Below are 15,790 nucleotides of genomic sequence, written 5' to 3'. Positions count from 1 at the left end.
AATAAGATGTGTCAAGATATCGCTAAGAGAATATATATATATATATATATATATATATATATATATATATATCTGTCAACATTTGATTGCCACATCATTGAGCCGGGTGTACCACTCCACCCACTGTTCCAGAACCAGCGCCATCAACTTGGCCCGTGGTCCGCCGTGGTCAAGCCTCATTTCGTTTGATTCGGAATTCACAGGTGGGGGCCCGCTCGCCCCCGGGTCGACTCATGCGTCACGGGGAAGTCTTCCGCGGAAGCACCCGCGATCGGCTGAGCGGCGTTTGTCTCCGCACTTCGACTAATGTCAGCCACTTTGACCAGTCTAAATTAACCACATCGACAAGTTTACCTCTTCGCTGTCATGTAATCCAACACAGGATAACGGAGAGGTCATCCTCACGACGGTTCATTTGGACCGGTTCGATGTTTTCGTGAACCGGCTCCACCAGACCGCTTCTCCTCTCTGCTCTTTTCGGCAACGCTCTTCTTTCTTTGGATACATCTCTTTGACTGACCACAGCAAGAGAGAGAGAGAGAGAGAGAGAGAGAAAGAGAAAGAGCGAGGGAGAGAGAGATCAGTTTCGCCTTTGTACGGATTGCTCCAGGGTTTATTGAATTCCCCTCTTTGGCTCTTTGTTGCTTTGTCGACGCTTGCGTAATTCGGTTAGGGATTTGGACTTGGTTTTGGCCAGGGGCGCTTGATCTTGTAGTCAAGGCCGAGAGGGAGTGGGGAGATGAAGTCATCGCTGAGAAGATTGCGAGGGTTCGCCTTCCACAAGGACGAGCAGAAGCAGAAAAGGGAGAAAGGCTTGGTGGCGCACCAGGACGAGCTCCTCAAGGCGTCCCAGGTTCCTCTTATGACCTTCTCTATGTTCCTCCGGTTTAATTCGCTCTTTCTAGGGTTTTCTGTGGACCTTGTTAGAGTATATCGTTTATGGATAAAGAAATGATGGGGATCATGGTTCTTGTTATTAGCACTTATAAAATGTTCTTTTTTATGTAATTGTTATATCAGATCCGCTTGCTTACTTTTTTGTTAGAAATTGTTGCTCGAAGTATTAACGTGACGCAGGGAGACATTTTATCTTATTTATTCAGACAATTTTGTCAGTTTGAGTTGTTTTTCAGTTATAATAACTTGTCATTTGACAACATCTCATGAAGTTCTACGTTAGTTACCAAGATTGTCTAAGAAGAAGGAAGTGAGTGGAATTAGAAATAGAAGGTGATTGTGACAATATATTTGATGGAAATGTTTTATGAGGATGAACAATTATCTTAATTAGAGATTTTGCTAATAAGGAGGATCATCTTTCAAAGCATAAACAGAAATAAAAGCCATTGAAAAATGTTAGTGATTAGTCCTTGATTTTAAAAACTAAAACAATCTCACCAAGACATTGGTTGGTAGATGATCAGTGTTTGCATCATGGATAGCGAAGTAAAGAAGAACACTAAAAGATATTACACAGTGTTTTGGTTGGTAAAAATATTGAATGTGCTGTCTAGTTCAGCGCAAGATCCTGGCTTAAATCCCACTTTCGTCAGCGCAAGATCCTAGCTTAAATCCCACTTTCGTCACTTGCCCTTTGCACAAAAAAAAAAAAAAAACAAAAGGGTTCGACAAAGCCTTGATGAATTTTTGTTTCACAGCCAAGTGATATCATGATAGTGATTGAAGTAGTTGCTGCAGAAAGTACAACACTGGCTTGTTTTTTCAGAATACGATAACTTTAACTGTAGTCTTTGTAAGTGCACTTACCAATATGTGGTATTTTACTTTTTCAGGACATCCATGACATTAGAAACTGCTATGACAGCTTGCTTTCTGCCGCTGCTGCTATTGAAAATAGTGCATATGGTAGTACTCTATACGTTTTCATATATTTATCATTTTGCTCTGAAGGAATTTAGTAATATTTTGGTTTGGTTTGCACTTAATGGTTGTTTGATTGTCTCCAAGTAGTTGCAGCAAAAAATGGCATTTCTTAAAGGCAACACTGTTAAAATGTGACATTAATGTTTTATTGTTTGGCAAATTGTGAAAGCGATAAAAAGAAACTGTAGCTTAATCACTTCAACCATTCATTTTCTTATACTTGTTCAATTGACTAATTGATCGCTAGTCATTAAATGATTACTGGTAGATGCTGCTAATTGATAACTGAATAGTTGTTGTTATGATTGGAAGATTGTGATTCTTGGTGATTAGTGGTCATCAAGCTAATTGTCTTGTGATGGTTTATGGCTGTTGGCCGGTTGTCGATGCATGCTCACTATGATTGGACTGCAATATGTGATCACCAACTGTTGGATGATCAGGGAAACTGATGATTACTGGAAGAATGTTGGTTGCCAGCCACCTATAGATTACATCATCAGCAGATTATTAGCTATCATTAGTTCATTATTGATGATCATCAGTTAATAGTTAATCTTGATAGATGATTGCCAATTAATGATCACTAATCACCAGGCAATGCTTGACTGGCATCAAGCATCCCCAGCCATCAGTTGTTATGCTTCTAGCTCCTACCCCATGTATACTGCATCTGAAAACCAGAGATTAAAAACATCTGTCACCTAACCATTTCTTGTTTATGTGACTCAGCCTTTACTGAAGTTGTACTCATGAATTTTCTCTCTCTCTCTCTCTCTCTCTCTCTCTCTCTCTCTCTCTCTCTTCTCTATTTTTTATAATTTCTCCCACTATCCTTTTCTCTATTTGTTATGATATCAGAGATTTTCTATCTACTATTGCAGGAAAATGCTCTTATCAAGCCCACAATTGATTGGGTCTGATTTACTTCTACCTCACTCTTCTCTTTTAACATAGACTGACATGATTTAAATTATATCACATTCTTAGAGTATCCTTCTATATTTGAACCACCTGAAAAACTCCTATCATTTCTCTTATCGTACTTTATCCTATTTTATCAAAAATGTATTATACAGTTCTTTTTTTCCCCTTTTTTGCAGAATTTTCAGAAGCTCTAAAGGAGTTGGGTACTTGCCTGCTCGAAAAAACTGCACTGGATGACGATGAAGAAAGTGGTAAGCGTATCAGTGTTTTTTTTGCTTGTCACATAAATTATAAATATCTTGAAAAGAAGTTTAATCTTAAATGTTATTATAAAATTTTAGTACATAATATGATAATCAAATATAATTAAAGAGATGATCACTAAAATGAAACTGAGGCAGTTCTATATCATTTCATATTCCAAGTATTATCATTAAAACATCAAATTACATTTAAAGCAAGGATCGTCGTTTTGGGTACTAGACCCATTTTAGTGTTTTGTCAGACCGGTACATACTGATTAGTATCGGTGTTTTAGAGAGAAAGAAAAAGAGGGAGAAGAGGAAGGCGTGGTGAAAGAATAAAGGAGGAAGGAAGAAGGAAGAAGACACAGCGGCGGAGGAGAAAGAAGAAGAGAAGAGGTGGGAGCGTACCTAGGAAGAAGGAACATGGAAGTGAAGCAATGACAGTAGTGATGGTAGCAATGTTGAACACGAGAAGGGGGCGCGCGTTTGTGAGCCCTAATTTCTATTTTAGGATTTTTTTTTAATGTTGAGTTGGACAGGCCCCATTGCTATTTTTGATTTTTTATTATTTTTACTACATTGCACTAGGCCACCTGAAAAGAGGTCCACGTATCGGCCCATGCTTGGATCAGTACGTACTGCCTGTTTCAAGCGGCACAACAATCCTTGATTTAAAGTACCAAACACTAGCAATGATATATTCGATCTTTCAAATAATTCATAGGCTATATGAACAAAAATTAACTATCATTAATGCTAATTAGCATTAAAAAAGAGAACGAAATAGAGAAGGTGGGGAGAGACAAGGGAAGAAGCAAGACGTGTTGCATGGAAGAAGATGAGAGACAAGCAAGGGAAGGCAAGAGGTTGTCGATTAGGATTTGGGAGGGATCTGTTCGGGAGGAGGATGTGGAGTAGGAGGGGGCCTTATGGGAGGGAAGGAGAGGGAGGAATAGGCAGAGAGAGCAGACAAAAGGGGGGGTGAGGGGAGGGGGTTGGAGCATTGCCAGTTGGGACTTAGGAGGGGAGCTATCGATGAGGAGTAGGAGGGAGGGGGAGGGGGGTTATTAGAGAGGATTGGTGGGGGGCGATGGCGAAGGAGGAGAGAGGGGAAAACAAGAGGGAAGGAGAGGGGGAAGTAGAGAGAGAAAGAGAAGAGGGGGGAATTGTTGGTTGGAAGGGCAGCTAACGAGGAGGATGGAGAGGGGGGTTGTTGGGGTCTATGGAGTTTTGGTAGGTGGCAACGGTGGAGGAGAAGGATAAAAAGGCAAGGTCCAAGAGAAGGAGACAAGACAATGGGAGGGGGGCTGTCGGTTAGGAGTGAAGCTTTTGAGGGGCAAGAGTGAGAGGGATGGAGAGGGGGCCTATTGGGAGGCTTAGAGAGGGGGGGGGGGAGAGAGAGAGAGAGAGGAAAGGCATCATCGGAGGGTTGCCTTGCTCACGGATGGCGATCCTTTATTGTTGAAGGGCGATTTTTGCACATGAATTGAAAAGTATTGCTGATCAAGTTGCTTGTATTAGGTTTTTCATAGGAGAAAGAGGAGTCACATCAGGGCAGAGGGAAGGTTAGGGTTAGGGCTTGGCATCAAGCTGATTTAGTTCAACTGAACTAGGATCAACGATCCACAACCTGATCTAGTTCAAGCGGTCGCCTGAATTTCTTGACGCTTGAGCTCAAGCGTGTGGCTGGACTGCATGCAATTTAAAGGTGCTTGCCCAAACCAAATCAATTGCTCGGGCACCTTGGCAGGTTTTCAAGCGCTTCCTAACCTTCTTGGTATATAATATCTCCACTGTGAGATGAACCATACTTGTCTTTGCTATTCAAATGGCTTTTCTGGTTCGCAACTAGATTCCAGATTTAAACCAAGTCTATTTTATATTTAATCAAAAATTTACAGATTACTGTACCAACTACTTGTTGAATATGTGTTTTATTATCTCAATTGCTTACTTACATTGCATATTATGGATTGCATTTCATTAAATGCATGCAGGTAAGCTTTTGTTGATGCTTGGAAAGGCACAGCTTGAACTTCAGAAACTCGTTAATACCTATGTGAGTCCAAATTGTTTTACTTTATACCAACTTTATTTTGAAGTGTTTGCAGATTCAAACACAATACAATAAATTCTATCTGTTTCATTCTCAGCGTGTCCATGTTGTTCAGACTATCACAACTCCATCAGAATCTCTTCTCAAGGACCTTCAAACTGTAGAGGTTTGTAATCTTGGATCTAACTTTTTTTTTTTGATAATTAATAAAGTACTAGTTTTTGGATAGTTATATTCTGTAGGTTAACTGCTCAATATCTCTTCAAAATACTAGAGAGATATAGGCTCATTCAAAGTATACTATGGTTGAAGGAATGCCTTTAGTTGCTCTTTTCCTGTTGAGGTGGTCCATCAAGAAAAGCCATCACTTATACTTTGGGTTTCCTATGTTTTCTCAATGTTCCCCTTCGTGGGGATGTCCTTTATTCATACTCACATTATACTGATAAAGCTCTTGATCCATGATGAAAGTGCATCTTCAAGCCCCTGAGTTTGTACAACTACTAAGGAGGGTAGCCAGCATGCTATGGGCATCGTTAATGCTTTAAATGATGGGAATCTTTTGTTAAGTAAATGTTAATTCAGGTGTGTAAAATTCTCAATTTGCAGAACTGGCAGATTTGTTGTTAATAATCATGTGCTATATTTTAACCTAACTGGCTGAGCGAAGTGCCCAATGATATTTTAAAATGAGAGTTGAAAAACAGAAAGTGGGGCATGTTAAACTGCTACTTTGTACTTTTCTACTTTGCAATTCTTGAGTCAACAACCAAGACTCATGTTATGGGAGTCCAATCCAAGGTGATTGAACCTCATGGTTATATTGGTTCAACAACGAAGACTCTGAATTCCATTCAAGGGGACTGAACCTTATGTTATGGAAGCATATAATGGAAAGTAGAAGAATAGGAGAAGCTAAAATGCAGGAAGTCTACTAGAAAAGAAAACACATATACTATCATTAGAAATATGGTGGAAACTGGTTGCTTTAATGAGAAGCAGGAGAAGGTTTGTGTTAAGAGATAATAGTACATCACGGTGAAATTCTATGATTGTCTGATGTGATATACTTTGTCCTCATGCTCAATGTGTACCACAGTTTGATGCATTAGTTAATACTGAATACAATAGTTTTTAATGATTTGGCATTGACAATGACTCTCGTCTGGGGCTGGCTCCTCCAATAGAGCAGGACTGGTCGTTGGTAGTGTTGGGTCAAAAGACTGTTGGTCAATTTTACTCCTTTTGGGATTAATGCTCTCAATGTTGAATCTATCATTTGCTATCTTTTTAGTTATGAGAGGACATCCCAATAGACTAGTTGGATTGAGTACTTCTTTCTTTTGGGTTTTGCTTTTCAACCTTCTTTTTGCTTACATAGATTCAAATTCCCAGACCCACATCTCCATTTGTTCAACTACAGTTCTTGGCTAAGGTTAAAATTTTTCTGGAGCTTACAGCTTGAATTTATGCAATTAATTACAGCTAAATTTTGATGCATCTGAAAAAGAAAAAATTATACTACATCTCTGGTTATGGGATCTCATCATCTATCAATCTGCTATTGAAGTTTATGTGATTTCTACAGTGGCTTCAACTTTGCTAAACTTCTTGACTAAAAGCTTTATTATCAAAATTTATTTGTATCAATTTGCTATTGAAGTCAAAATACTTGTCTCGTTTAGCTTTTATATTTTCCTCTTGTTCAGTATAGTGTTGAGTTAGTTTTAGCATTTTTTTTCCTAAATCTAGAGTGACGTTTGGACATTTCATTGACTAAGTGAACTAGCCTTATATTTTTATCTTCTCTTTGCTTTATTTGTACTAACAATTCTACTGGGGCATCTGGGATGTGTCTTCTCTTTCAAGGCTTTTATTTTATTCTGTATAATTTTATAAAAGCCTGTGATTCTGTCCACTAGTTAGTTTATTCTTTTCTGCAGCATTTAGAAAAAAACAAAACATATGTACCTTTGAGGAATGATAGTGAACTTCTAATTGGGATATTCACCAATGCAGGAAATGAAACGCCAGTGTGATGATAAAAGGTGTGATCTTAGTGTTGCGTTTATTTTTCTTCTAATGGAAAAAAAGGTTCTGTTATTCAGGTTGACTGAATTGCCCTTGAAGTTTTCAGGGTGGTCCATGTGAATAGCTTTTTTAATGAAGTAATTTATTCTTTGTTCTGTTTTGTTTTTCTCCAGAGACGTATACATGTTGGCAGCACAAAGTGGAAAAGGAAGGTTGAAAAATGCCAAAGGTGACACATTTTCTCTGCAGCAGTTGCAGGCAGCTAAAGAAGATTATGAAGAGGAGGCAACTCTTTTCCTCTGTCGCTTGAAATCATTAAAGCAAGGACAATCCCGCAGTATCTTGACACTAGCTGCTAGGCACAATGCATCACAGGTAGTTTTCAAATTTCAAGTGCTATAATAATCATAACTAGAAGAATTGATTGTATATGTTCTCTTTGTTGAATCAGTTAAACTTCTTTCATAAAGGAGTTAAATCTCTTGAAGTTGTTGAGCCACATATCAAAATTGTAGCTGAACAGCAGCACATTGACTATCAATTGAATGGACTTGAGGATAATCAATTGGAAGGATATGAGGTCGATCATTCTGTTGAAAATGGAGATGATGGAGAGTTGAGTTTTGATTATCAACAGCATGACCAACATCGTGATGTTAGTTACTTTTCTAGAAATTCAATGGAGGTGAGAAAATGCTTGGTTACTCAGTCTAAAGCCTTTGTATACTTAGTGTGCAAAATATTTTCACATTATGTTCCGATCTTTCCATATGCCAATATAGCACAAATGTTACTTGTATCAGCAATGAATCATTTCTGCTTAAGTCCCTTCACTTCTGCAAATTGGGTCTTGCACACTGGTACAAGCATGTGACAAAGATCAGCTAGAATTGCACTGATAGGATTTGAAAATGGCATATTTCTGCTTGAAAGAACATATTTAAGTTACAACATTTTGTTCATATCAAAGGAGAATATTACATCAGATTGGCTCATGGAAATTATTGTTTGGATTACAAAGCTGTATCAGAAATGGAAAAAATTAGCATGCAACATAATGGGCAGTGTTGAGAATATAGGGCATTTGTTCTTATCATAGTGCACCGAATGCATTGGAGCACAAAATTATGTGAGATTTGATTCTCTTATGGTCCATAAAATTTAATGAATCTGGACTCTTTTATCTTCCCACTAGTACCAAGGTCCATTTGGAATTAGATTGGGGTACTGTTGATCACATAATGAAACATCTGAAATAATCCTGCATGATAATGGATTTTAGAATATTGCTTTATCTGAACAAGCTGACATATTCTTTTGATTTATGAGAACCTCAAATATAAGCTCCAAATAGTTAGAACCTCCAATGTACTGAAGCAACTGGCTTGAGAATACAAAAGATGCTTCTTCTATTACTCTGAGCTAGCCGTCTAGGTTGAAGTTCTTGTGCATTTTTATCAGATTGCTTCAGTTTGGTTGAGTGGGGTCCTAGTTGAGTAGCTAAGGTTACAGAATGGTTGCTCTGACATGAGATTGTGCACCTTTGCCTATAACTTCATCAATATAACTTACAACTAAAGGTCCTTATCCAGAGCCTGACAGGCAGAAGGGTTGGATTGGGCTAGTTTTTTTAGTTGGCCAGTCAAGAGGAATCAGGTCCATCAGCCCAACTATTGGTGTAGATTTCACAAAAGCAGGAGGGAGGACTAAAGAGGGGGATGAGATAGGAGAAAGACAAGGGGAAAAGGGAGAGAGAAATGGAGTTGGAGAAGGGAAAGAGAGTGTAAAGGAATAAGAGAGATTAGACAGTAAGAGAAGACAAGAGGAAGGGCAACATTGGGCAGGAAGAGGAGAGGGAGTAGTGTCTTGATCAGATTACTGATGGCAGTTAAATCCTGGATAAATGGGCTGTAGGTCATTACCAATTTCTCTTACGGTCAGTTATGCTGAAGTGCCACAGTGGCCTCCTTGAAGCTGGTTTTTGTATTTTCTCTTTTCCCCTTGTAATCCACCAACGAAGAGTGAAGAAATATTGTTTGCTGAAACATAATGAGGGATCCTCGTCATGTTTGAGCCATAAGGGAGATTTTGGGTTTTACTTGTGCTAGAACAACGAAACTATTTTGTGTTGGTCTAATAAAACAACTCATGCACACTCAAAGATAGTTTGACTTCCCTAAACTTTAGTTTGGCGCTTGAAGCCCCCAAGCTAAAGCCAAGTTCAAAGAAGTATGGTCTTTTCGGAACCCACCTTCAGGAATTTATTCCGCCAAAGTGTCTTCATTTTATTAAATTGCGGTTCAGGACATCGACTTACAGCAAGACAAAAGGCCTAGAAATTTATGATGAGTATCACTTGCTACGACCAAAAATCTTCTGAATTGCTTGGTCAGTGCTGTGTTTTCTTGGGTGCACATCAAGGATTGTGTTCCTATCCTGGCAAGGCACATAAAAAAAAGTAGATATATCACTAAGGGTACTGATGCCTTTTTGGCAAGGCACAATACTAGTCGGTGTGTTCCTATCCTGGCCAACATAAATTGAAAATTGACGCAGACATATATCTACTTTTTGACATGGTCTGACACATGGAATGCTGATACCTCTTTGGCATGATATGTTTTACAACTATGCTGATTGACATAGCAATCTGGTGCACACCAAGGTTTAAAATCTTTACCTGATGCTGATAGCAATTATCTTACCGCCGGGGGTTTGTGTGTGTGTGTGTGTGGAGGAGGCAGACTAGGATGAGGCATATCAGTAGGAGGAGAGAACAATGACCCTTGAGGAGGCAATGTCAATGCAGCAGACAAGGCAATGACAGCATGGTGGGAAGGGGGAGAGAAAGCACGTGTGAGAGAAAGGAGAAAGGAAGAGTTTTGAATCTGTACATCTAGTTTTTAATACCTTACTGACACTATATAAATTATGCTTCTTGCCAAATGTCTGTAGGGATCCAAGTAGTTTGATATTGATAAGTGATAACTATTGTTATTAATTTTTAAGCAGACTGAAAACTTCTATAATCTGAAATAACATTAGTATTTCCTATATATTTGTATAATTTCCTCTTATCTAGCAGATCTTGTTATTATTGTAGATGAAACTGCAAACTGCCTTCATTGTACTTGAACAATTATCGGCATGTTTATCTTTGTTGTTTAGGATGATGTAGATAGATGTGAATCAGATTCCTCTCCTTTCAACAAGGATGTTAGGGCTGTCAGTCTGTCAGCACCTCTTTTTTCTGATAGGAACCCTAAATCATCTGAAACGACTAGTCAGATGCAGCCTTTATCAACAGAGAGGTTTTACACGTATGCTCTTCCTACTCCTGTTAATGTTAAGAGCTCGACCTCAACAGGTCCAACTAATTCGATTTCTGCTTCTGGGGTGGAAAACAAGGGTGTATGTCCAACACAATTATGGCATTCATCTCCATTGCAACCAAATTTTCTTGGCAACAATTACAGAGATGTTGAGCTGCCAAGCCCCACCAGTTTACCTATAAAGCAGTCAGTATTTAAAGAGAGCAAAACTGTTGGTAGCCCCATCAGAATGCCTTCTGCATGTACCGAAGGGGGGATGTCTCAGTTGATTACATCAAATACATCTGATTCAAAGAAGATTGGCAGACAAGTTTTTTCTGGTCCGTTGACAAGTACACCATTACCAAGCAAACCAGCTTCTTTTACAAACAATTCCATGTCATCAGTGGAACATCTGGCGGGAGTCCCAGCAAAACCAACAAGCATTACCACACCTAAGCTATCTGTACCTCCTCCTGTAACATCGCCAAGAATAAATGAGCTTCATGAGCTTCCAAGGCCTCCAATAGGTTGTCGAAAACATTTAGGATCTTTCAATTTAATTGGCCATTCAGCCCCTCTGGTGCCTAGAGGTCAAGGGGTAAATGCAATAAGCAAACAAGTACCAATTTCATCATGCATAGCCACACCACTTCCAGAACCTCCTGGTGTTATGGTTCGCAGCTTTTCTATACCATCTAATGGTCGAAAATCAAATTCAACAGATGTTAAGTCATCGGATCATCCTAATAGTCAAAGGACAACTGCAGATGCTTCAGCAACTCATACATCGATGAATATTGGGTAGCATGAACAACTTCAGATACAGTAACAAACTAGAAAGCTAAAGGTAACAAGAAGTTTGTCACAGCAGAAAATATCATTTTCCTAACTGTTTCTATTTTTGGTTAGCATGTCGATTCTAAAAGTTTGGATAATTATTTTGATTGCTTGTTGCGTGTTACTATTTTAAGATGTGGCTTGTTGAATTACTTTCAGAATTTTGTCATGACAGATTCATTTTCTTGTTTATTGAAACACATTTTACTAAAAAGTTTTGGATGTAAAAAATATGACTATGTGGAGATAATCAAGCAATAATCTAGATTGAAAATCCTCATCATACATTTGTGTTGTGTTCAGGACTTATTTATCTACCCTCTGTAAGCTTCTTTGGAAGCTTTGCACATTTCTCAAGTAGTCGGCTAATGGATCATCCTCTAGCTGTTTTTGCTTAGAAATTCCTTTCAATTAAGTAGTTTAAGATAAATTCAATCTGATTCCATACAGGATTCCACCGGGAGACAGATCTACGAGATGCCCATTGGTAAAATGTAATTCCAAGCCTGCAATCTTCTACCAATTTTTTCTTGCCAAGTTGTGACATTTAAAATTGGAAAGTTCATGGTCTTCTAGCTTTCCAGTTTCAAAGATGTCTGAGATGTTTTTCATAATTGAACAACCCAAGAACCGAAACAGTTAGAAAAGATATTTTAAACTTCCCTTCAAAGGCCACGTTTCTAGTCTTATATCTGCTCATCTTCAATATGGAAAAAGAATTGCCTACTGTCAAAGGATCCTAAATAGCAGAATTCTGAAAATATTATGTGACTTTCATTGCTTGTGGTCATCATGCTTACAAATAACAGAATTTTTTCAAATGTCACGGCCGTCATTCTAAAAAAGTCACTTTTTTTCCAAATCTCTGAGTAATTTAGCACCTGATTGGAGCTTTTGTTTTACATTATTCATTGTCATTGTTTAACTATATTGTGACTTTTACTCAACTGGATCATTATCATCAGAATTTCAAATGTTAAGGACAAAACAAAGAATTTTTTTACCTATCTTACATAAAAAGCACAGGCAGCTTTACTTAAGTTAATTGTCCTGAGAGGATTATTAGTATAGTAAGATGATAATATCTTTTTCTTTAATAAGTTTTTTTATAATTTATATGTTAGACTTTAGTATATAGCACATATGATCATTTATAAGGGCCATTGTGCAGATTGTTACATGTTTGCATGAGTTAAAATCTATCATGCCACAAAAGTATTAGTATATTGCATATCAATCTGTGCCACAGGGGCCTTCATATGGCTAAGCCAATTTTTGGCCCATGCCGGTCAATATTGTGTGTGCCAACTTGTAAGGTTAGAATCATACTGTTACATGGAACAACAATTCTTGATCTTCTTCCCTTGGCTTGGATTTGAAGATGCTGGATTCTACAGGTGTGCAAAATTTGATTCTGTTTGTCTCATCTGTAGGTAAATTCTAAATTAAGTCAAATTTGTTCTGTTTCCAGAAACTAAGACTGTACCATAGGAAATATCTGTAAAATATTAAACCAAAGTTGAATGGTTTAGTTAAGTTTTTTATACAATTTCAAATATATTTTATAAATGATGTGCTAAATATAAAGGTCACTAACAAACATTCATGCAGATTTATGCCAAAACTACATTTGTTTCGTTTCTAATTTGAAAATGTACTCTGACATCCCTGAAAGTATAATGGAAGTTGATCAATCTGGGTGTATCAGGAGGATGCAAGTGTAACTTCAGAAACTAACTAGGTTGCAAGAGGATATAATTTGAAGTCTAAGGAGTTTTTGTAGTTTACCTTGTACATAATTAGAATTCCATATATATGTGTGTGTGTGCATGCTGAAAAGACAGCTGCATCCTTCTAATTCCAAATTGCTTTGCATTCTTTGAAAATATGAAGAAAATTTATCAAGCTGGGTGCATGATGCAAGTGTAATTTTGATTACATTAGATCTTAAGAATGTCGGGTATATTTTGAAACTATAATGATGTAATTATAGTTTCAATATAAATCTGAGGAGGTTTAGGTAGTCTTCCCCGCATATAATTACAATATTATGTAAATATATTTAATACATGATTGTTAAATATATATTTGATATATGGATGAATAACATTACCAACGATATATATCATAATAATGTATGTTGTTGTATTTTACTGATGTGGCTATACATTTATTATATGATTGTTGGCTCATTTAGGTTTAGGAATTCTTTTAACTGCAAAGTGAATCATTGGTTTTGTTCAACTTTTTTAAATCTACTAAATCATCAAAATAACAAATTGAACCAAAATGAATGTCTCGGTCAGTTTGGTTTTCTGGTTTGTCTAGTTAATTTGCATGCCACGACTAGATGATGGTATTTCTGTTTCAGAATTTAGGCTATTTCTTAAACTGGATTGGTTGATTTTTCTTGGGCACATAACAATCCGTCCAGATGTCTGATTACATAAATTAAAAGTGACTTTATTTCTTGGGTATGAAAAGGAATGAGTAAACATTCTACTTAGGGATCCATCTTGCACGTGAGCCAAATTTAAGCTTATGTATTTTCTACCCACTTAAGAAGGTGAATCAGAAGGAGCTATGCTATTCTTTTTTCTTTTTTATCCTTCTTATGTATATATATATATGTTCTTTTTTTTTTGTGGTGGCCTTGGCTTTAACTGAAATGTTATCCTACCCTCCTCCCCTTTCCTGTTATCAAAGGTTGGAAGTGAAAGAGGACTAAAGCAACCTTTCCATCACCAGGTGGGCTATAGCTAGGTACAGGGAGAGATGTCTATGCTTTAGTAAACCTCACCTATGTATTAGATGTACAACATTCTCATTGAAGAATAATCAAGTTTTCATAGATATGCAAGGATGCAGTATGGGTCAACATGGATAGTAACACAGTACGGTTGGTTTTGAAGCTAAATTTACAATTCAAAAAGTATATGCTTGTGGTGTAAAATAAAAAAAAAAATTCTTGTGGATATTAGAGATCTTATGGTAAGTTATGGAATCCACTTGTTTCCTTAAACTATTACCATCTCAAAATAAAGTTACTTAATAGAGTGCCTCTTTTATGTTATGTGGTGGCATATCATCAAATTTCACATTACAGCTAATTGTTGTTCCTCTTGCTGTGCAGGATTCACGTGAAGAGCCCCAGAACTCTTCGTAGCAAGTGGAGCCAATTGATATGGTCTCCTAATGTTGCTTATGTACATAATGAAGTGTCCAAAAAACCTTCTTGCTCTTCCATTCTGTTCCATGTGTTGTTTTCTTCAGAGAAATGGGGGATGATTTGCCTCCAAGAATACACCACTAGATAACTGCTGGTTGAGAAAATGAAATTTCAGTTTATTGTTAATAGTAGTAATAAAGAGATCTTAGTTTATTAAAAGAGGAACCTGACGGATGTACTGAGACATTTGTACAATAAAATGTTCTTTCCAAGTACCAACCATTAGGGCAATCTTTCCCGTCATCACTTGTTATAAATTTCAGCTTATCCTACACTGGCAGTTTGGAGATTTTCCAGATGTATGAACTCCAGAGCTCAATCAAGAGCATGTTTTGCTGCTCCTTGTTCAGTTATTGACATCAACAATCTCGTGCACTTTTGTGTAAATGTTTGATCATCAGGTAATTTGTTTATAGGCCATTTTAAATTGATTTTTTAAGTTCCCTTTGTATAATGGCCTATTTGAAAATGATTTGTTATCAGTAAATTACTGGCTATCATGAAATCTTCTGGTCATCATTAGGCTTTAATTGACCAAGGTGAATTTAAGGATTCTTTGTATATCTGCCATGATTTTTCTTTAGCTTCATTCTTATGATGGTTGATTTGGTCAGTTAATATTGATAAAAAGGAGGAATCTGATATATTTCTGCCATATGTGATTTAAAAAATTCTCCATTATGGGGTTAGGATTATATTAGTATCTTGTTTGTCGTGTATGATATATTACTTAAACCTGGACAATCAGGATTTATTTTTCTGTCAGATGTTTTATTTGTTGTTCATGGTTTGTTGAGCAAGTATTGAAAGCTTATCAATGCAGCCTTTTGTTCCTGTCAACTACCCATCAGACAAAAACTTTGTGGTAATTTGGTGTTTGATTCGATCGTGTTATTCGTTCCTGTATCCGTTTCCTAGTCTAAAGCTTGTGAAAGAAAAAAATGATGCTCGCATGTCATGTCGACTGTTGATTGCCATTTATATATTTGAATTTTGTTTAAGATATTGTGATATTCGTTTCTATGTGTGTTTCTTAGTTCAAAGCTTGTGAAGAACAAAAAAAACAAATGATGCTTGTGTGTCCATTCTTGATCATCATTTATGTTTTTATTGATATAGTTCTTATATGAGATTAAATTGTTTGCATTTATGCACACATTTATTTGTATAACATAACTAATTTTTAACTTTGTAATTGTCTTGGCTATAAAAACCATCATATGCATATCCATCATGAATTTTGCAATTGACTTGGAACCTTTTAGAT

The 15,790-nt window shown here is 37.1% G+C and overlaps 1 protein-coding gene across 5 annotated transcripts; it reads left to right on the top strand.

Annotated features, from left to right (window-relative positions):
- The first annotated feature begins 449 nt into the window (after window positions 1-449).
- LOC135614080 (uncharacterized protein At2g33490-like) lies at window positions 450-14,766 on the top strand. 5 transcript variants are annotated; one of them, XM_065111103.1, is made up of 11 exons: window positions 450-594; window positions 698-853; window positions 1,794-1,866; window positions 2,988-3,062; window positions 5,054-5,115; window positions 5,210-5,278; window positions 7,132-7,220; window positions 7,317-7,518; window positions 7,595-7,828; window positions 10,312-11,304; window positions 14,428-14,766. In XM_065111103.1, exons 2-10 carry the CDS (start codon window positions 740-742, stop codon window positions 11,260-11,262), a joined length of 1,869 nt encoding a protein of 622 aa, XP_064967175.1. In that variant the 5' UTR covers window positions 450-594; window positions 698-739; the 3' UTR covers window positions 11,263-11,304; window positions 14,428-14,766. The 5 variants fall into 5 exon arrangements, with proteins under 5 accessions (XP_064967175.1, XP_064967174.1, XP_064967173.1 ...); XM_065111102.1 differs by having other exon boundaries at window positions 467-611; XM_065111101.1 differs by having other exon boundaries at window positions 507-853.
- Window positions 14,767-15,790: the final 1,024 nt, after the last annotated feature.

The sequence above is a fragment of the Musa acuminata genome, chromosome BXJ2-6, assembly GCF_036884655.1.
Source record: "Musa acuminata AAA Group cultivar baxijiao chromosome BXJ2-6, Cavendish_Baxijiao_AAA, whole genome shotgun sequence".
Classification (NCBI taxonomy): Eukaryota; Viridiplantae; Streptophyta; class Magnoliopsida; order Zingiberales; family Musaceae; genus Musa; species Musa acuminata.
The sequence above is the reverse complement of the archived record's forward strand: the minus strand, read 5'-3'. Positions and strand labels throughout refer to the sequence as shown.

What these genes read in the sequence shown, in the direction of transcription:
- LOC135614080 (XM_065111103.1), top strand. Translation starts at nt 740, where the DNA reads ATGAAGTCATCGCTGAGAAGATTGCGAGGGTTCGCCTTCCACAAGGAC. An exon ending in AGCTCCTCAAGGCGTCCCAG is followed by an intron (nt 854 to 1,793) that starts GTTCCTCTTATG and finishes TTACTTTTTCAG; the next exon opens with GACATCCATGACATTAGAAA. An exon ending in GGATGACGATGAAGAAAGTG is followed by an intron (nt 3,063 to 5,053) that starts GTAAGCGTATCA and finishes AAATGCATGCAG; the next exon opens with GTAAGCTTTTGTTGATGCTT.